At 48.7% G+C, this 22301-nt stretch overlaps 1 protein-coding gene across 28 annotated transcripts in view; it reads left to right on the top strand.

The window, feature by feature from the left end:
• CACNA1C (calcium voltage-gated channel subunit alpha1 C) overlaps nt 1-22301 on the top strand; it is a 617393-nt gene that overhangs the window by 591659 nt on the left and 3433 nt on the right. For all 28 annotated transcript variants that reach the window (XM_033118404.1, XM_033118415.1, XM_033118423.1 and 25 more), the window contains 11 exons: nt 708-873; nt 1451-1578; nt 2516-2612; nt 4438-4540; nt 9757-9858; nt 12225-12352; nt 12777-12911; nt 14420-14772; nt 18032-18160; nt 20398-20504; nt 20842-20945. In XM_033118404.1, the coding sequence (XP_032974295.1) occupies nt 708-873; nt 1451-1578; nt 2516-2612; nt 4438-4540; nt 9757-9858; nt 12225-12352; nt 12777-12911; nt 14420-14772; nt 18032-18160; nt 20398-20504; nt 20842-20945 (1552 nt within the window). The remainder of the gene's footprint in view (nt 1-707; nt 874-1450; nt 1579-2515; nt 2613-4437; nt 4541-9756; nt 9859-12224; nt 12353-12776; nt 12912-14419; nt 14773-18031; nt 18161-20397; nt 20505-20841; nt 20946-22301) is intronic.

The raw sequence follows: 22301 nt of genomic DNA on the forward strand, positions 1-22301 counted from the left end.
GTGATGGGTGTGTTAATTAACTAGACTGGGGGATCCTTTCACTATGTATACGTATACCAAAGCACCACAATGTACACTTTAAATATCTTATAATTCTATGCCAGTTATACTTCAATAAAGCTAAAGAGAAAGAGCTGACAAGGCTGTACAGCGGTGGCGTTTCCCCTGCCCTGCTGACAGGAGTATACACGGGACAAACACCTGGAGAACAAGCAATACTAGTAAAGATGGAGACACAGCTACCGTCAGCTGGCAGTTCCACCGCTCAGCAGCTGTCCTAGACCTGGGCCTGTGTGTTTGGTGCAGTATTATTTCTATCAGCAAAAAACAAAAGAAAAGAAAAGCCTTCGCAGGAAGGTGGATCTTTTAAATGGTGTATTCATAGCCTTTACACCTATACAGCAATAAAGATGAATGAACTAGGTAGAACTAAAATATATCCAAAAGGCTAAATCTCAAACACTTAACATGGATCACAAAAAGAGTGAGTTTGCAGAAGAGACACTATTTGTTACCATTTATATAGCATTTTAAAACATTCAAAACAATGCTACATATTTTCATATTTAGTGAACATATCGGAGCATTCAGGGAATGATCAACACCAAATTCAAGTTAGCTGTTCTCTCCAGGGAAGGAGGCAGGGGAAGGAGCCAGAGTGTGGCTGTGGCCCATGGGTGTTGGGCTCTCTCGCTTCTCTGCCCCAGGTGTGCCACCGGGGAGGCGTGGCAGGACATCATGCTGGCCTGCATGCCAGGGAAGAAGTGCGCCCCGGAGTCGGAGCCCAACAACAGCACGGAAGGGGAGACGCCCTGTGGCAGCAGCTTCGCCGTCTTCTACTTCATCAGTTTCTACATGCTCTGTGCCTTCCTGGTGAGCTGAGGGGCACTAAACAGCCGCAGGGAAGGCGTGTGCAAGACAGGGCAGCCTGAGCCCGCCATCTCTGCAGCTCGTGGTCAGGGCCACCCCAGCGGAAGACGGCATTACTAGGAATGTCCAGCCACACTGAGATAAAGGCAGAAAGCCTGAGTCAGAGTGAGCACAACCAGCATCGCTCTTTCCACTCTTGGCTCTTGTCCTGGTGGCATTGTCTCAGGGGTCAGAGGAGATGTCTGGGGAGGCCTAGAGGCAACTTGGCACTTTGATGGGGAATGAGGAAAAGGTGGGTGGAGTTACCCTCTGTCTTTGGCTGCCCTACCGTGCAGCCTGGTGTAAGGGAGGCTGTCCAGCCCACATGTGGGTTCATCCACACAACTCTGAGGGGAGCTGCATCAAGCTCCTACCCAAGAGGGCCACGTGCCACGGGCTGGCGTTTTCAATGGTGACATATGGCTGGTCTTTGGAAATGCTGGCTTCTGCCATGCATGGTGCCGCCAGCAAAGTGGATTCAAGCGGCAAGTGTGTAGGAAGGTCCTCTTAGGTGACTCATCATAATCTCTGTTCCCTGCAGATCATCAACCTCTTTGTAGCAGTCATCATGGACAACTTTGACTACCTGACAAGGGACTGGTCAATCCTTGGTCCCCACCATCTGGACGAATTTAAAAGAATCTGGGCAGAGTATGACCCTGAGGCCAAGTAAGTTCCCAGGGGGAAATCCTGATTCCCAAAGCTGAGAGAGAGGACTGAGCGACCATACCTGTAGAAGAGGGTCAACACAGGTTAGCACTGGGTGGATCCACTAGAAACACTGAATTGCACCCCACCCCAGGGTAGAGGGTCAAGGTCCAGCAGAAGGAAGCCAGGTTCCTTTGGCTAAGTCAAGAACATATCTGCTAAGGTTTCCAGGCAGGAATTCCTGCCCATTCTCAGGAATTATTTTTGCTTTCCTGTTCCCGAATCACGAGAAAAGTTGGTCAGGAAATCGGGAAAACCAGCTCCTTGAACCCAGGTGGTTGGTAGTATCGGCTGTTACATTGTGGAAATGAGTCATCATGGAGAACAGAAAACAGTTTGTATCTCAGGATTCAGGAACGGGAAAGTGAAAAAAATTCCTGAAAACAGGCGGGAATTCCCACCTGGAAACCCTAATACCTACTCTTTTCAGTTGAATGGAAAGCTAGGAGATTCTAGAGTCAGGAATAACGGGCAGGTGCCCAAGTTAGGATATTTAGGGCCAGGTAGATCTCAGCTTCGTTCCCGCCTCAGGTCCAAGGATACTCTTGGCAACCACCACATTTGGCTGACACTTAACGAATACCTTTTGGTCAGATGATTATTTGACTGAAGCAACAAGTACATGTTGAGAATTTCATTGCACTACTAAAATCCTTTCCCCCTTGAATATGGCAGGCACCACTGGAAAATTGCTCATTAAAATCTAAAACTGTATATGTTGGTTTTGGAGTTTTATCATGCAATTCTGCAAGTCTGCACTGAGTTTGACTGATAGGGCTACAGCTACAGAGAGTTCCTCCAATAGATGGACCCCCACCGCTCAGGTACATGACTCCTGGGCTGCAGGCAGAGACCACGGCCCCTGACTGACCTTTCCCTCCTCTCCTCCCTCTTCTAGGGGCCGCATCAAACACCTAGATGTGGTGACCCTGCTCCGGCGGATTCAGCCCCCACTGGGTTTCGGGAAACTGTGCCCTCACCGTGTGGCTTGCAAAGTAAGAGATGACCTGGGTTCATGGGAGAAAGAGAAAATATGGGAGGCAAGATGCCTATTTGTCTTGTGACCTTGGTCAAGCCATTGATTTTTTAGGGGAGTGAGGACAATATTTTATGTGCTTAAAGAAATGAGCCTGAGCCAGGTTATATTTTCAGGTTCCTTCCAGCAATAAGTTCTCAGACTCTGTAAAGGAAAAATGAAGTGAATGCCTCATGTCCCACCCTGAATGAAGGACCTTATTCAGAGCGCGCTTTGCTGCCCCATCAGGCTGCATCACCTAGGCAACCTGGAAGACTCCCACATGTGATGGATGGATTAGGGTGCTGTCCTGGGATCAGAGGGCCATCAGAGAGTCCATGCATTCGCTTCAGGGATCCTCAAAGCCTGAAACTGTATTTTTCAAAAAATCACTGAAATACTCACAAATTGTACCAGGGAGAGGATCCATCCTTTTCATCAGATATCTAAATGAGTCCATGACCCAAAAAAGGTTAAGATAAACATCCTAGGTTCTGTTTTACCCAACTCTTGCCCATGTGGCCCTTGCATGACCTAGAGAGTGAGCACCCCCTTAAACTGTGTGCCAGGTGTCTCTCTTGCCTCCCTGTAATCCCAGCCATGTGACCCAGCATGTGCCGAAGTGTATCATTTCCACTCTCTCCCCTCTTCTTCCAATTCCCATTGTCACCACCCTATATGCCATGTTGCAATAATATAAGGGCTGGGGGGAAGTGATGTCAGAGAGCTGTACAGAGGAAGAAACACAAACAGAAAAATTCAGCTCTGGGAATAATCCACTCATGGAAAAATGGAGAATTGAAGGAATATAGAACCTTTTACTTGTGTTGTTTTACTCAGCTTTTTCTCACTTGTACCTCCATTTCGTTCCAAAAAGGGTTTTAGAAGATTTCCAAGGGTGTAAAAGATATGAGGGGGAAAAAGAGCACAGACTGAACGTAAGGTAAAGTGTAGTGAAAACAAGAGCAGCGGCGAATGCAGCCCACATGAGACTGCAGTGTGTCCCTAAGGGCCTCCAAGGGGCCTGGACAGGCTGCGGACTGAGCGTTAAGCTTCCCAGGGACCACGATGAAATTCACACTGTCCATAAGAATCAAGAAGATCAGTCACTCAGGGTAATTTAACCCTTCTTGACACTACAATTAACAGGAGGACATCATGTGATCTAATGAATAATATCCATGACCACATCGCGAGAGCAAATGCCAGAATGAATTTCATGGAGCTCTTTCTCGTGATGGCCCTGCGGTGTGCCGCGGGCCCCACACCGGAGCACAGTGCCATGGCAGCAGTTTTAGGGTAGGAAAGGAAGGAAGAGGGCAATCCGATCCTATCCAGTGTCGGCAAGCTTTGATCCAGCTTGATGTAGAGGCGGATTTTTCAGTATACAGGAAAAAGGAAACACTGCGTCCCCTGCAACCAAACCTCCCATTATCGCCTGTCTTATCAGGACTTTAGATGAATGTTTGCTGGCAGGTGGGCTCCCAGCAAATGCCTGCGCACAGTTGTTCTTTGCTTCCAGTAGAGAGCACACCCATATGCCGGAGCAACACCTCAGCGGGGAAGGGGGCTGGAAGCAAGGGTTTAACAGGGACAAATTCCATTCCTCTCTCACTCTGTGCAGCGGGTAAGAGGACTTATGGCAGAGCCAAGATGCTCCCCTGAACAGGTTTTGTAACCCCTCCCGCCCCCCCACTCCCAACACAAGTTTCGAGCTCGCGCCCAGCATTCACCTGCCCTGGTGGTTCTGCAGGTCCTCTCAGAACCATTGGCTGTACTCACCGGCTTTGTCTCCCCCCCTCCAGCGCCTGGTCTCCATGAACATGCCTCTGAACAGTGATGGGACAGTCATGTTCAATGCCACCCTGTTTGCTTTGGTCCGGACAGCCCTGAGGATCAAAACAGAAGGTAAGAATCACCCACAGGCCACGGGAAGATCTAGCAGACCAACCAGAGAGGAGCTCAGCCGCCTGCAGAGCGTCCCAGGACGTCCCCATGCTGTGCAGCATCGAGCTGTTTCAGTAATAACCGCCACCTCAGGGATGTTAAAGAGGCCTGGTCATGTTTTCTTTGCTTCTCGAATGCCTCCTCGCCTCTAGCTTACTTATTTTGAACTCTAACTTTTATATCAAACCCTAGAAATTATTCTGGGTGATATCTTGAAATCATAGGGTATAGTTCAAAAAGCAGAAGGAGATGAGTGTTACCTGAAGAGGGACCAAGCCCCACCTAAGTGGAATTTTATTGGCTACAAGTGGGCCTCTCAAATGCTCAACTCCCTTTTTAAATTAAAAAGACCTGTGTCGGGAAGGGGTCATAGTGGCAAATGGTGACTATGGTCAAGGTCATCACGTACCATAGTACAGGCTGCACTGGGCGCAGGGTGCTCAGGGAGCAAACAGGTAGGGGATAAGATCTCACCTGTGCTCTACACGGCAGGCCATGCTCCCTCGGACTGTGTCCGCCTGGAGGGATGCCCTTCCAGCTGGCACAAGGGCACCCTCTGGGCTAGCAGCAGCTTTGGCGGAGATCATTGGCTGTCCTTATCATTGATAAGTACTTCTGAAGCACTCAGTGCAACAGGCTCTATGAAATGTGCTTAAGAAGAGCACGTGCCCTCCAAGATTTTCTAGCCTATTAGTGTTTCGCAGAATGTGGTCAAAAGACCACCTGCCTCAGATTCAACTATTGGAGCTTGTTTAAAATACTGGGTCCCAGCACCAGCTCAGATCTCTTTAGTCTCAGAGCAGGGCTCAGGGATCTGCACTTTGAACCAGCTGCATTATGATTCATACAGGAACTAAAGTTTGAAACCCTCTCGTACAGTAATCAGAGAAAACACAGATGAGACAAGCAGTATTCTTCTTTCCCTTCTTATACCTCTATCTTAGAGTCTCAGGCTGCCAGTCACGGTTTTTTTTTTGGTGCACCAGAAGGAACGCTGGGCAGGGAGGTGGGAGACTTCAATCTGATAACATGTGTGATAAGTCATTTATTCTCTCTCTACTTAAGTTTCTTCATTTGTAAAGAAAAGAAAGGTAATGAAATGATATCTGGCAATTCAGTTCAGTGACAACCACAGAGAGGTGCCTTCTCTCAGTGAAAGCCTTCCAGAAATTAATAGAAATGTTTGAAATGAAGGAAAACAAGAAAACAAAAATAGGCCAACAAGATATATGTCAAAACAATGAGCTAATTTAAACACACACACACACACACACACACACACACACACACACACACACTTTAATGGTCAAGTTCTGCTGCTCAAAGGAAACAAAAGCTGAAGAATATACTCTCAGAAGCCAATGCTATTGCTCCATCTGAAATCATTGTAAATATCCCTATTTTTGACACTGAAGAATTAAACACACATTTAATGTGCGTGTGTGGTGTGTGTAACTAGAAGGAAAATAGGAAGGAAATCCGTTAACATGTTCACATTGATTATCACTGAGTGGTACAAGGGGCAATAACTTTTACCTTCTTCCTTTACTTTGGTTACTTTCCAATTTTTTACCATGACTATTACAACTATGCTGAGGAGGAAAGACTTTCTTTTCTAAGGAGAGAGGGTATAATGACCACTAGAAGGAATATGCTGCAATATTAAAGCTTGATGTAAATTGAGGATATACATTTTCATTCCATGGAGGAAGGAAAAGCTGATACACTGATACACTGCAGCCAGATTCCTCACTGTTGAAAACGTGCTGTCAGAGCAAACCAAGCCCCAGTGAAAGAATACCAGCCACGGACAGAAATGCAGAAGGAGCTGATCCAAAATAATCAATACACAGAACCACTCTTGAAGAAACAAGCATTCCAGACACAAGGGGAGAAGCCAGCCACATGGGAACTACAGTCAGAATTAAACCAAACTTTAGACACAAAGACATTTCTCTACTATGCAACATTGTCCCTGAATTGTGCACTTAAAATTCTGTTAGGTGGGTAGATCGCATGTGAAATGTTCTTACCACAATAAAATAAAATTTTAAAAAAAGGACTAGCTACCAAAAGGCCCACCAGGCCAACTCAGGGGCAAACCTTCATCAGAGACAAGCCCCCTCAAATATGTTAATCTCTTAAGTCTGGAAGGCAAAGCCAAGTTCTTAGAAGCAACTAGAAAGAATATGAGAAAGCATCTGCATTTATGGGGTTAAGTCTTCATCTGTCCTTACCCTTCAGACTTTTGAGAATGGAAGGAATTGGAGAGAAATCAACACGTACTTCAGAGAACCAGTCCCAAACCAAACAAACCTTTGGGATGTGGAAGGAGGATATTTTGAAATACTTAGATGATGTGAAACAACTGTTAGTGACATTCCACAGTTACATGGATCATTGTGAGAATAAATGGAGGCGTGAAGAAAATGTAATTAATTCTTCTGGAAGATGCATCTATTGCCTAGGTCTGCAATAACAAGTTATCACAAACCAGGTGCTTAAAACAAGAGAAGTTTTTTCTCACAGTTCAGGAGGTTAGAAGTCCAAAATCAAGGTGTCGGCAGGGGGTCCCTTCCGGCACTCTGAGGGAGCACCTGTTCCATGCCTCTCTCCTCGCTTCTGGTGCTCGCCGGCAGTGCTTGGCGCTCCTGGCTCACAGCTGCCCCTCGGTCTCTGCCTCCATCTTCATGTGACTTTCTCCCATGTGTGTCTCTGTGTGTCTCCTCCTCACCTTATACGGACACAAGTCACATTGGGGCAGGACCCACCCTAAGTGAGTACGAACTCCTCTTAACTAATCATATCTGCAAAGACCCTGTTTCCAACTAAAGTCATAATGTTTCATGTGGACATGAATTTGGAGGGGACACTACCCACTACAGAAGACAAGTGTATTTGAGCATTATATTAATTCAGACTCTCACTGCACATGTCAGAAATCGCTAACTGCCTTACCCAGGAAGGGAACATAACCATGAAGGGCTCCTCCATGACTAGAATGCCCTGGACTGTCCTCTGGCTTCAGGAACCAACATCCACACAGGGGACTCAGGAGTCTGTCCCTCTCTCCACTGCCAGCTCTGCTCACTCCTGTTGGGCTTCCTTCCGAGGGAGCCTCCCTGGCGAGGCCACAGAAGGGATTCAGCTCGGGCAGCCTGACACCAGAGGCTGCACCACACTGCCTCCCTGTGCGACAGAGTAAACGATCAGTGTGGACACACCTCATTTTATTGTGCTTCACAGATTTTGCGTTTTCATCAACATCGAGGCAGACCCTCCACCAGCAAAAAGATTGCATGAGACTCACTGAAGTCTCAGATGATGGCTAGCATTTTTAGCAATAACGTATTTTTTAGTTGAGGCATGTACATCATTTTACTAGAAATAATGCTATTGCACACTTAATAAAAGACTACAGTATAGTGTAAACATGACTTTTATATGCACTGAGACACCAAAAAAAATCATGTGACTCGCTTTATTGTGATACTCGCTTTATTGTGGGAGTCTGGAACTGAACCCTGAGTGCCTTCGAGGTCTGCCTGTATAGGTCTCCTATTGCTGCAAAACCAATCACCACAAAATTTTGAGGTTAAAACAACACCAGTTGTTAGCTCACAGTTCTGTAGGTCAGGAGTCCAGCCATGGAGTGGCTGAGTTCTCTGCTCAGGGTCTTACAAAGCCAAAATCAGGATCTTGATCAAGACGTGTCCTGTTCCGGAGGCTCTAGGGAAAGAATCCACTTCTGGTTCATCGTGTTGTTCCGGTTCCATCCACTTCCAGTTCCATCGTGTTCCTGCAGTTGTAGGACTGGCTCTCAGCTGGGCACCACTCAGCCCCTAGAGGCTGCTTGTCTCAGCGGAGCAGGTCACAGCATGGGTGCTGCTTTCACCCCCGCCCACGCAGCCATCTCCGCCTCCTTCTGCTCCTAGTCAGAGAAAACCCCCTGCTTTTGTCTTTTGACTGCCTACTCATGTTACTTTTTTGTTTGTTGGTTTTGTTTTGTTTTTCATTGAGGCATACAGTTGACGTGTAACATTATATTAGTTTCAGGTGTACAATATAATCATTTGATATTTGTATATTTGTAAAATGATCACTACAGTAAGTCTAATTAACATCCGTCACCATTTATAGTTAGAATTTTTTACTTGTGATAAGAACTTTTAAGATCTACTCTTAAAAGTTCTTAGCAACTTTCAAAGATGCAACACAGTGTTTTTAACTGTAGTCTCCATACTGTACATTATGTACTCATGATTGATTGATTTTATGACCAGGAGTTTGTGCCTGAGAACCCTCTGCTTTTAAAGAGCACGTGTGATGAAGTCAGGCCCACTAGACAATCTCCCTACCTTAAGGCCAATTGCATTGTGTCATATAACCTAACCACAGGGTGATGCCCATCTGATTCACAGTCCCAGGGATCATGCAGCGTGTGTCTATATTGTGGTGGCAGGATGTCGGTTGCGGAGCATCTTAGAATCCTGCTTAGCACATCCTCTCTTACAGCTGCAGGTCTCAGCTTTCCTTTTGCAGGGCTACAAGGCCAGCATCCCCGAGGCTGCATGGGACAGGCATCTAACTGAGCCTGTTTCACGTAGAGGAAGTAGTGTCTTCTGCTTCCCGCTTCCACCCTGAGGCTGTGCCACCTCCTCCCCACAGGAGACTCAGCATAAGGCCTTGACACGGAAGTCCCCTGCATGTGGACACTCTGCGTGGGTTTGCAGGGGAGACTGCTCTTCCACACAATCACCACCTTTCCCTTACAGCCCACAAGCCATGAGAAAGGCCATCCATGGAGAGCCCCTTGTGCTCTCCTGGTGGGTGGCTGTTGAGCTCAGTCCAGCACCAGCAGTCTTGTCAGGTCTAAGTGACACCCACAAAGAAAAGCAGTGCATCGGGTGAAGGGACGTCACCGGCTGGCCTGAGCAGCACGCAGGGAAGACAGGAAGGGGATAGCGGTGGACAGGGCACAGGGAGGAAGGAAGAAGGAAGGGGAACGGAACGCGATATAAAGAGAAGGAGGATGGAAGCAGACAGTGGGAAGACTGGGGAGAAAGAAAGTAAAACGATGGATCAGGGTTATTTGTGGGCACTTTATGCAGAGGGCACGACCGTGGGGCCATCCACGGGGCTAATGATCATTGCAGCCTTGCATCTCCCTCCCCTAGGGAACCTGGAACAAGCCAATGAGGAGTTGCGGGCCATAATCAAGAAGATCTGGAAACGGACTAGCATGAAGCTGCTGGACCAGGTGGTCCCCCCTGCGGGTGGTAAGTGCTCCCTGAGCTCTACATGCTCGGCACTTGCCAGCTCTTGAGTCCACTAGGCTTGCGGGAGCCCTGCTTTCCTCAGACCCTGCCTGTGGGCTGAAAGGCCTTACTGGTTAGAAGGGATGAGAGTGCCATGCCCTTCACAAACTCAGATACAGGCTGTCAGGTTGGAAAACTGGTCTTGTTGTGCATTTCACAGATGAGGCCAGGCAAGGCCCCTTGAGGCTTAGAGGCTTGGCATAACTCCCAAGGAAACTCTGCAAAGCATAGGTTTCCCCATAAACCGCTGGGCTGATTGCTCTAGGAATAAAGGGGCCCTAAGATCCTTTGGTGGAAATTCTTTTTGTTTTTCTGAGGGCAGTGTCTCTCCACCCTGTGAAACCCAAAGCTCCCTTTTATAACAAATAGTTTATAATGCCCTTATTACTATCCTGAATGAAAATCATAGCTAATATAACCTTCCTACATATATAATTTCCAAAATATTCATATAACGCTTTAATACAAAAATATTACAGTCAAATGTTTTTCGATATATAAATGCTCAGGTTCAACTATGCCAGAAATTAGAATTAACTGAAGAAATGCTTGCATACACCCAATTATAATGAATAAGTATGTTTAAAGTAAGACCATATTGAACATTGTTGACATTTTGTATTTGTCATTTTGAAGTAAGGGCTAAGTATATTTAAATAATTATATATATATATATATATATATATATATATATATATATATATATATACACCTAACATACGTGCACATGCATAGAATTAATGCAGACTGAGACAGGCGGTCAGAGACAGTGGGTGACTCAGACACCACAAGGAGCACTGCCATCACAGACACAGTTTTCCAAAACGTAAACCTCTCTTGGTCAAGTTGAAACAAAATAAAGTCTTCTATCAATGTAGACAGCAGTTATATTCCTAGAAAATTCTGGCTATATTAAAACCATGCAAAAAAATGTTTTCTGCTCATGTGTAAAACGAAGTTAGGTTCTTAGCTCAGATCATTACAAGCAGGTTGTCCCCCATGTGGACATCTAGCATAACACTTAAAAGACATGTAGAGTGCAAAGCTATTATTTGTTGCCAAAACATACCTGTGCTGTAAGGGAAACATCTAGAATCACTTAGTTCCAGTAGCATCTCCAAATCACAGTGACAACTGAAAATGTCCCATGCATTCCCAAAACACTCCTTAAAAGGTGATGCCACCCCTGTTAAGAACGACTTCCCGGAGGGAAGGCAGGACTGGAGCTAAGTGAAGAATCACCTAGACAGATCAAGCTCTACCTGGTGTTGTGCATACACTATTTTATTTACTCCTTATAATGTTTCTAGGAAGTTCGCTCAAGGAATTAAAATTCTTAGAAGCTAAGTAGCTGACCCAAGGCTACATGGTGACTATCTAGTAGAATCAGGATTCGAACTCAAGTCTCAAAGACACCAGAACTCCGAGCTCTTCCCCTGCAGCAGTTCCTCCCTGATCACCCTGGACAGGTCACTCGGGGGTCTTTCCTCCCACATGGGAATTAGGCCCTTGCCAGGTGGAAGGCCACTCTCAAGGAACAACTAGAAGCAGCACCATCACACACCCCTACATCTGACCCACCCAGCTGTCTGCCAGGCCCGTTGCCCATCCTTCACAGAGAACTCGGAGATGGAGCCAAGGCACTTCTTAGGATGCACGAAACCTTCCCCTTGGAGACTTACTGGCTTCATTCCCCAAGTGGTTCATCCCCAAGACAGGGGCTGATTATGTCATGGGTAACTTGGGGGCCCCACCCAACAGGGACCCAGCCAAGCACACGGAAGAAAACCCAATCTGTCTGGTTGAAAGAAAAATCCAAACTTAGAAAGGAGGAAGGTGCTCCTTCCACCAACCCCTCCCCCTAGCCTCTAAGCAGAACTATTTTGTACTTCGGGGACTCACTGGTCAGTTTATGCTGGCACCTGAAGCTTTGGAATCAAGTAAGAATTTGTGAGCAATGGCAGTTAAGTAAAAAAAAGCAAAGTAGGAAATAATTTCTTTAAAAGTGAGGATGAAAATATACTTGCTTATTTGCAGAGAGCATTTACATAAAGATCCTCTGGAAAAATACTCAAGAAATTAATTAAAAAAAAAAAAAAAAAGGTGATCAATCAGGAGGTGGTAACCTAGCAGATAGGAGAGAGACTTTTCACTATGTAACTTTTTATGTATTTTTGTCTTTTTGAACCATGACAATGACTGTCTCTTCCAAAAAAAATTAAGTTTTAAAAATTCAAAAAGTTTGGATGCTGAAAAAAAATTAATGAAGCCCAACTGAATTCCCCTTGTTTACCTCCAATTCCCTGTCCTGTCTTCAAATGTCTCAGATGATGAGGTCACGGTTGGCAAGTTTTACGCTACTTTCCTGATCCAAGAGTACTTCCGGAAATTCAAGAAGCGCAAAGAGCAGGGCCTTGTGGGCAAGCCCTCCCAGCGGAACGCCTTGTCCCTGCAGGTGAGGGGAGACCGGGGCCACACCCCAAGGAAGGGCCTCGTCACCTTCCTCTGACCTCTAGCCAGGGTCCAGGTCTCTCACCAGTGGCCTGGAAGTCCCTTCAGAGACTGATGTGTGAGGGGGGCACGTACTCCTTTCCCTCCTGCGTGCTTCCCACACACACTGCCGTCCGTGGTCCTGCCTGCTCCACAGCCCCCTGTCCCCAGCTCTCTGGAGCTCGTCTGAAGTCCCCTGGCAGCCCCTCCTACCGTGCCTTCATCTTGCTTGGGTGGGCAGATGGATTCTTCCACTCAGGGGCAGACAAAAGAGGTCCCGAAGAAGCACACCCCCCGGTTAGTTCTAGCTCACAGATGCTCCCTCGGCAGGCCCCTGGGGACGGGGACACAGAGGGTCGGGGGGCCTCACACGTCCCCCTGGATTCCAGGCTGGCTTGCGCACGCTGCACGACATCGGGCCCGAGATCCGACGCGCCATCTCTGGAGATCTGACAGCTGAGGAGGAGCTGGACAAAGCCATGAAGGAGGCTGTGTCTGCTGCCTCTGAAGACGACATCTTCAGGGTAGGTGGACACCATAGTTGTACTCTTACCTTCATAAAGTTCAGTTTGAAGCAGGAGGGTGGGCGGGTGTTCTGCGGTGAAAACCCAGGGAGAAAATCCACGGAGCTGTATGGCAGGTTCCAAGCTCTTCCTGCTCAGCCATTTCCTATCCCTCCAACTTTTCCAAGCCTGACTCCATCCCAAGCCAGGGCCCCCAGGACATGCCAGCTCAGAGACCATCACTGGCCCTTGGAGGAGGAAAGAGCCATTTTCCTAAGGGAACTGTCTCCAAGGAGAAACTTTTACATTAAAAGCTGCAAAGTGGTGGCCCTTAGGCCACGTCTAATCTGCAGATCTGTTTTGTTTACCAACATTTGAAAATCTGGCACATCCAAATAAAAATCTAGACTTCTGACTTCTCTTGAAAAACTTCAGAAGTTCTGGCAATATGGGGCTTGTGCCCCCCCATGGCAGCAGAGCGCTGAAACCAAATCGCAATTGTTCTCTTGAGATAGAACATGTGTTTCCAGGTCACAAAAGTCCCCTCCAGCCTTCGCTCCGCTTTCCTCGTCACGGAGGCTGACCACAGTTTTAATAATGAAAACTGAACGTGATGGCAGTGGGGGGACTCTTACACCCAGCTCCGTTCATTCAGACGTGGTGCCTGTCTAACACTGAAAGCTCTTAGCTAAAAATCTTCCCATAGGAAGGCAGACGCTACCGAGCATAACTGTGCCAGGTGCAGGTGCCTGTCCCAGCTATCCCTCCCAGCCCCATGCCAGGGTTCCCAGGCTGTAGAAACACAGGGAGGTGAGATGAGCCTGTCCTGCCTGTAGCTGTTCTGTCATCGCCATCCTCATCCTCATCACTGTGAAATGTTAGTTACCGGATGGCCACAAGGACACAGCACCCAGTGAGACCCCATACGCCAGCCTTGCCCACTTGCCCGGGACAAGAAAGAATGCTGGAAATAAACAGTAGTTCCCAACTGGAAACCTCTAAGAACCTGCAAGAGGAAAAGAGGCCATAATATAATTGATGCAGTAAATTCATCGTCCCTATTTTCAAAACTGTTTGGCCAACACAGTTTGTAGCCCAGTGATCCAGTTGGATTTCCATTTTTTAAAATCTCATTAGAATCTTTTGGTCCCTTTCCCCACCCCTCAGATTTCACAGCGCCTTGTTGCTGCCAAACCAAAAGGCTGACTGCAGTTACATATTGCCTCCCAGACTCGTCCTTGAAACTCAATCCTAGTCTTTAGAAGTTTCACTAGAAACTTCCAGGCAACAGCCTCCCAGCCTGACTGGTCCCCACAGGCCATCCTGTCCCTCACCATTCCCCCAGCCCTTTCAGAAGGCATTGTCCGGGTCACGTCCACGTGAGGGCAGAGCACCCCACCCCGTCTGCCGTGTGCTGCCTGCTGTGGCTGTGCTCTCTGGAGGGCAGGCAGCTTCCCGTGCGTTGGTTGAGAAGGAGAGGTCGCCGAGGAGACTTGCTCCTCCACACACCCCTCCCGTCTTGCCTGCAGAGAGCTGGTGGCCTGTTCGGCAACCATGTCAGCTACTACCAAAGCGACAGCCGGAGCACCTTCCCCCAGACCTTCACCACCCAGCGTCCGCTGCACATCAACAAACCGGGCAACAGCCAGGGTGACACCGAATCACCTTCCCACGAGAAACTGGTGGACTCCACCTTCACCCCCAGCAGCTACTCATCCACTGGCTCCAATGCCAACATCAACAACGCCAACAACACTGCCCTGGGCCGCTCTCCCCGCCCCACCGGCTACCCCGGCGCAGTCAGCACCGTGGAGGGCCGCGGCCCCCCCCTGTCTCCTGCTGTCCGGGTGCAGGAGGCAGCGTGGAAGCTCAGCTCCAAGAGGTAAGCAGGAGGACACGCATCCAGCGCCTGTGCTCACTCCAACCCAGAGGGGGTCAGGGGAAGAAGAGTTCGGCCCGGGCCTGTGACTCATCTCTGTAGCTGGGGTGGAGCTGCTGCCCCAGGTCCAGTGACAGAGCTAGGCCAGTGCTGCCTCCCAAGTCCCGCCTCCGATTATCGGTGGCAGCCGTGCTCGGGAAAGGCACCATAGCCGCACTCGCCAGCAAGTGTCCTGAGGAACACAGCTCTGCACAGGGCCTCCTCTCCTCTCTCACCGTACCGAGCAGGGAGAACCTGGACCCTGATCCCCAAGATGCTTGCATCCTAGCTGCACAAGAGACTCTGTTCCCCTGGTCTTTCCCAAGACTCTGCCCAAACCTGGCCTTTGGCCCAAATGGGAGGGGAATGAACCTATTGCCTCCTCTTTGTACACTTTTCACCCCTTCAGGGAAGGGCATTTGAGGAGCAAGGGGCCCTTGGCTGTAGCACTTGCACGGTCTGCCCCAGTGTAGGGTCATTGCTGGTAGTCCTGACTGTACCTCCCACTTCCTTCCTGGCTTTTCCCTTCCCGTGCTCTGCTCCCTGGGGCTCCAGGATTCATTGCTCTGATGTGCTGGGATGGTAGGTGCCTGCTGCTATACTCTGGGCTCCTGGAAGCATCGCCTGGGACTGCAGGCTCTGCCTGTTCATATCAGCAGCTCTGCTCCCAGTCTGAGTGGGAAGGGACACACCTCTGCGTCTCACCACCTCACCCTTAGCTGAGCATCACTTCCAGAGCAGGACAGCTGTTCCGGCAGGACGGCAGACTCCCAGCATGCCAGGTTTTCAAGCAGGTCTTCTTTCCTGCCCTTGAGCTTAGAAAATTATCGAGAAGTGCAAGTGTCTTTCCCAATCCCTGGACAAGTGTTCTGAAGCTGCTTTTATTCAAGGAACCAGTGTTCCTGCCCACTGGTTTGCACTTCCATTCAGAATATCCATTTTCAAGTGGCCACATATGTAAGTGCACACAGCCCGGACATTTAACAGTGTCTGATGACAGACAAATCAAATTGGCCATCGGTCTACCTGACTCTGGAAGACTGGCTGGTTAAACCACCCAAAAGCAGTGTTGGGTGAGTCCTGTGGTTCAAGAGATGACTATCGATGCCTTCTACGTGCGGGCCAGTGTGCTCGCCACCAGGTTTCACATTCTGATTGGAAAGGCCAGCTTCGCACAGGAGAATGTCCGGGTTTACGTGGCCATCCCACGCCTGTCTGGGTGGCCCCTCCCATCCCACACCTGTCTGGGTGGCCCCTCCCTTTCCGGCAACCCTCCTCCCCTTCTGCAGCCTTCAGGGGTTCAGTCCTAGTACCATCTTCTCCCTGCTCCCCTTATCCAACCTCTCGTTAAGAAGGCTCATTGTGTTCCTCATTAGCTTCTCAGTGTAAACCAACACCTCCCTCAAAGGGAATTTTCATTTTAAACTTTGTATTAAATAAAGGGAGATAACCATTTTAGAGAGAAGGCTGGGAGAGACATTGGGGATTTCTTCCTCTCCGATAGATACATCTGCCAAAGAAATAGGATGCACACAAAGCACCCCGCACAATGCCTAACATGTAGTATGCGCTCTCTAAATATCAGCTCCCCCACTTCCCACTGCACTTGGTAAAAACAACACTCAGGGCAGTAAGTTCAGCTTGGTGAAGAGGGACAACTTAACCAAAGTTCCAGCTCTGAGACCTTGTCCTTCATGTCACAGCTCAAGGCTAAGTGAGGTGGTTCCAGTGCTGGCCTGGCTTTTGCTGGGGACAGACCAGCATGCCTTGCACATGGGGACCCCCAGGAAGTGGCGTTTTCTGCCTGCACCATTCTCTGTGCAGCGCATCCCATTGTGCCTCACCAAAGCTCCTTCCACATCCCTCTCTTCTCACCCTATCGAGAGCCTTTGGCATCACATCTGTTCTTCAGTCTGTGGGGTGAGCAGCCATCTGTGAAGCCCCATCCCCAGCCCCCGAGAACTGCCCTTACTCTTCCAGAGTGCCTCTTGGGCCCAGGGCCAAAGCAGAGGCACTGATCCAGCACTCAGTTCTGAGAGAATAAACTGGGATATTTCCCTGATGCCCTCATGGGTTTGAAGATAAAGTGGACCCCCCACCTTCAGTATCTACAGGAAGAATGATGGAAGAAGGTACCGAGCTAGGCACAGACAGGAAAAGGGAGAAGACCTAGGCCAGAACTAAAGAAGACGTGACCAAATGAGGAGCAGACTCTGGCCCAGAGGGAAAGCAATGTAATCCAAGACACATCCTGATGTGGGAGGGGCTCAGGCTAAGCAGGGACTCCGGCTCCGCAGGGACTCAGGCTCAGCAGTGGCTCAGGCTCAGCAGTGGTTCAGGCTCAGCAGGGACTCAGGCTCCGCAGGGACTCAGGCTCAGCAGTGGCTCAGGCTCAGCAGGGGCTCAAGCTCCGCAGGGACTCAGGCTCAGCAGGGACTCAGGCTCAGCAGGGGCTCAGGCCCAGCAGGGGCTCAGGCCCAGCAGGGACTCAGGCTCAGCAGGGGCTCAGGCTCAGCAGGGGCTCAGGCCCAGCAGGGGCTCAGGCCCAGCAGGGACTCAGGCTCAGCAGGGGCTCAGGCTCAGCAGGGACTCAGGCTCACTCCCCTCTACTCAGAAGAGTAAATCCCTCTATGTGAGGCTTCTTTCTCTGCATTCACTCCAGAGATCCAATATCAAACTCAAAGGCAGGTTGAAATATGACACCAGGACCTTCCCAGCTCTGCCCAACAAATGCCCAAAGACCCAGCTGTCTATAGTGGGGGTTGGGGGGTAACAGCCCTCTCACTGGTCCACCCTGCCCTATCAGGTGCAGCCCAGGACCCTTCTTTAAAATCCTTTCCACTTTTCAAAGCACCATCTCACTTGTTGCTTCATTTGTTACTCACATGCCTCTGAGTCAGGCGGGGCATATGTTACTCCAGTTTTACTAATGAGGATTCTGAGACATGGGATGGGCTAAGTCCCTTTGCCAGAGGAAGACTGAATGGGCTCAGAACTCAGTCTCCCTGGGTCCTGACCAAGAGGTCCTTTTCCCACATAGAATCCTAATTCCAGTCCTAACCCTTGCATGTCTCCGCGGCGTCCTCAGCAATTGCAGGAGAAGGAGGCCGTGGCGGCTGTGTGTGTGAGTGCACGTGCACGTGTGTGCAATGCCGTGCTTGCTTAGGGGCGCGCAGAAGGGCTGGCGATTTCTGATGTGTTTCCTCTTTCTTGGACACTTCAGGTGCCACTCCCGGGACAGCCAGATAGCCATGGTGTGTCAAGAGGAGGTCTCTCAGGGTGAGACCTATGACGTGAAGATGAGTGAAGATGGCGAGTACTGCAGTGAGCCCAGCCTGCTCCCCACAGAGATGTGAGCTCTGCTACCTCCCCCCTCCCCCTCCGCAAGCCCGCCTGCAGGGAAGGGTCTGGGTGAAGGGCAGCTCCTGGCATCCCTCCTCTGGAAATGGTCTGGGAAGGGGAGGAAACCACAGATCAAAAGAGCACCTGCAAAGCATCTGTCACCTCATCAGGGAGATGGAAGCCCCCAGATCCACACAGACACACATAGTCCCTGGTGAGCGTGGTCCTACCTCATGATACAGTGCTCACAAAACAGGAAAACTTCTAAACATTCTTTTCACTGCAATGAACCAATAAATATATTTTATAGTGAGACTCAGTTACACACATACATATATTATTGGCAATTAAACCAATGTTCATGAAACTACTTATAATAAAGCTACCCAGCAGAGGGTGCTGTTAGCAAACAGTGGCTGAGATTTTTGTCAGTCCTGGAATCTTTTAAGAGGAGGATTTTTTAAACTGCAGATCTAGACCCGTTAGAGGGTTGTAACATTTACCTAGTTATGATTAGCGCTTTTAAAAGGAAGCGTAGCCTAGCACAGCACAGAATAGCATTGACTAGGGTAGAATGAGACAATATAAAATAGCATATCCAGTGTCAGAAAGCCAAGTAGCATTTTGTGAAACATGTTTAATTGCCAATATATGTGTGTACTGAGTCTCACAAAATGTATTTATGACTGTGGGTTGCATTCAAAAAGTTCAAGATGCACTGTTTTAGAAGCTTTCCTGAAAGCACTTTATAATAAGGAAGGACCAGCCCTTTAGGCTTTTGATTTTTAGAGTGCAAAGTAATACATGGCCACGTATCCTAGAAATCAGGAAAAGCATATGCTTCCATCTATTTTGGCTCTCATTGAGTGTTGGTGTGTCCATGCACTCTGTTAGATCGTGAATAAATCAGCCTCAGCACTCAAGGAGATTTTGCAAACTAGTTAGGAAGCTAAGACGATCTCAGAAGAGGAAGGCAACATGGAGATTGTCTAACTGATTATTCACAGAGTGCTGCAACACTAAGGGGTACAGACGGTCAGAGACGGTCAAGGTCAAGGTGACCGTAACAGGCGCCAGGCACAAGGTCAAACAGGAGCTGGGTCCTCAACAATGGGTACGATTTGGATAAGAAAATATAATAGAGAGGGCTTACCAAGCTGAAAGTGAGAGGAAAGGCTTGGAGGTGTTCATTCAGAAACTTTCCAGAACATCTCCAAATGCTGGAAGTCAGTGTGCTGGGAGCAGAAAGACAGCACTGCCTCTGCCCTCCAAGTATGTGGAGTCACACAAGGAACGGAGAGTCGGCCTCATCTGTAAAAGGAAGGGGTGAGAATGCAGCCTGAGAGGGACAGCTATGCCCCCAGGGCAGGGGTAGTGAAGTCACCTTAGCGGACATTTTTTTTTCTGTTTTATGTGTTTATTATACTTGTTACGTTTCTCATTTTGTTTTGAAAATTATTACATTGTACAAAATAAAAGGGAAAATTGACAATCATCTAAATTACTGAGGATAGTCTATTGAATAATTAAATTTACAAAGTATATTAATTTTTAGTGGACATTTTTGAAGGAAGTAGAACAGACTAAAGTACACTAGAAACTATCGAAGTGCAGTAAAGGTGAGTGCGGTTCAGGACGTGTAGTTCAGCGTGCTGTGTCTGCTACTGGGACTGTGTGAAACACAGTTCTCACCATGTCCCCATCAGAAAGGCTTAGAAGCCATGGCTCACTGTCCCTGAGGGCCCCGGCAGCTCTGCTGTTCACTGACAGGGTGATTCTATGGCATTGTGGGCAACTGCTGTGTGCTCTTGATAATGAAGGGGTGGGCAGGCCAGGGAGAAATGGGGGGGTAGGGGTCAGTTGGGTACATTTAGGCGTGGTCATGGTAAATACCACAGGTAACAGAGGGGCCGAGGTCATTCCTGAAAAAAACCTTGTGGACCTAGAATTTTTTTTCCAATTTTCTCAACAATTTTCACCCAAGAGTGCCTCCCCTGCCTCTGATCAGAAATGGCGGGCTCAGAGTAGACAGGCTGTGTGTGAGGAGCTGGAAAGCTGTGCAGCCAGAGAGCAGGGCCACATTTCCTGGGGGTGGCCGGTTCCTGCTGCCCTCCCCAAACCTTCATGAAAATACAAGGCGGGTTCCCTTCACTGAGGACGAAAGCAAACTGCCTTCTGGGATGGCACCTGTCCCTGTGGTGCACTTCTCAGTTTCCAGGAACAAGCCCCAAGACTTCTCTGTTCCAGGCTCTCCTATCAAGATGATGAAAACCGACAATTGACACCCCCTGGGGAGAACAAGAGGGACATCCGGCAATCTCCAAAGAGGGGTTTCCTCCGCTCTGCCTCCCTAGGTAAACCCTCACACATACTTCAGTCTCAGATGTGGCCGGCCAGTGGGCACCCCGGGATGACTGGGCAGGCATTCAGGGGTGACAGAAACTGTGCCTGGCTCAAACAACCCCCACACAGTGGGCTGGGCAGATTTCCAAAGCAACAAGAGGGAATTCCAAGGGTAAGGCTGGTTGGGATAGGACTGGGACATATGCTACATGGTATGTGTCAGAGAAAGATGGAGGGTAAAGAGGAAGTGTATTGGGGCCACTAACACTGCCCCTTTCCTCCCCCTGGGTACAAGGCATCATAGACCTGTCCTCTTCCAGCTGTGACCCCAGTTCTTTGGCTTTGCAGGTCGAAGGGCCTCCTTACACCTGGAGTGTCTGAAGCGACAGAAGAATCAAGGGGGAGACATCTCTCAGAAGACAGTCCTGCCCTTGCATCTGGTTCATCATCAGGTAGCCTACATTTTGGAAAGGCCACTGGCCACCACCTAGTAAATGAGACAGAATAGATACCAGTCTCCCCTGTCTCAGACACTGCTGCGTCCCCACCCCTGGCCCTAACAGTCCCTGAGTGAGAGGGCTTTTCCTAAGCAGGTGAGTGCCTTAACAATGTCTGCCGTTTCCCAAGGTCAAGACGTAGGAAATACTGGTGAGCAGGAGCGCCTCGTGTGGTTCCAAGGATCCGCAGCTCCAGGAGTCCACCTGGGGTTTCTTCTTACTGTGGTGCAGACACCCCCTCCCCAGACACGCTTCCACTACAAGGCACTCAGGCTGATATGGTCGTACCCAGAGTTGCAAAACACCTGTAAATTTAGCTGCACAAAAACCCATCCACTGAAACCGAGAAATGATCAAAGAACCTGCCAAGCTCATGGTCAGGAGGAGGGAGAGACATCCAAGGAAAATGGGTCCAGAGAGATTCAAAAGTTGACATTTCTCTTGGCACGGCTGACTCGAAGACAGTAAATCCAAGACACCAGCATCAAACATGCTCTTACTGTCTCAGAACTGATGGAAACATCAAAGAACTATATGAGGCCAGTCTCTCACCTCCAGGCAAATTAGGGTCTAAACTAGTTTCCCACACTTTTCACCTCTTTAATTTTATGCTCCCTTCCACGGGCCTATGCTTTCAATGATGTTCTTTTTTACTCAAAGGCATTCGACTGCCAATCAAAGTCTATAATCAGCATCAGATGGCCAGTGTGACTTGCCTAAGTTGATGTTTTTCCAGCTTAAAAAAAATGTACTGTTTTACGTAGCCTGTGTGGCATTGCGTACATTCATGTGATCTCCAGGGACCCTAAGCTGGGGACCATCAAAAGCAGTGGCCGATGGAGGCTGGCAGGCTGCGGAGACCCTATGTGTGCTATTTGTAAAGATTTCTGGAGGTTGATGTCACTCATCTGTTCTTATCATTCTGAAAGGAAAAATTCCTCTTTATTTCCATTCTCCCTTCATGTCTTTCTGCTACCTTCCATCCACGCAGCAGTTCCCCTTCTCTCTGCCTCTCAAGCTGGGTGTTCCCACCATGCCAAGGCGCTGTCCTGTGGATGCATCACATCAGAGTAGGCCGTTGTGGCAGCTGACATGGGGACTGTGACCCACCCTCAGGACACTCAAGCACAGGGAGTCAGAGGACACAACTATATAAATAGTTTAATCACAATACAGTGTAAGATTTGAATAATAGTTCAAAAACAAGGTGAGCTGGAGATTGGCAAGGTATTAGTAATGGCCCAGTTAACTGTAAAACTTAAAAGTGTAAGTGACGGTTTTCTCTAGCTCTTTGTGGTGCACAGTTTACCT

The sequence above is a fragment of the Rhinolophus ferrumequinum genome, chromosome 10 (assembly GCF_004115265.2).
Source record: "Rhinolophus ferrumequinum isolate MPI-CBG mRhiFer1 chromosome 10, mRhiFer1_v1.p, whole genome shotgun sequence".
NCBI classification, from domain to species: Eukaryota; Metazoa; Chordata; class Mammalia; order Chiroptera; family Rhinolophidae; genus Rhinolophus; species Rhinolophus ferrumequinum.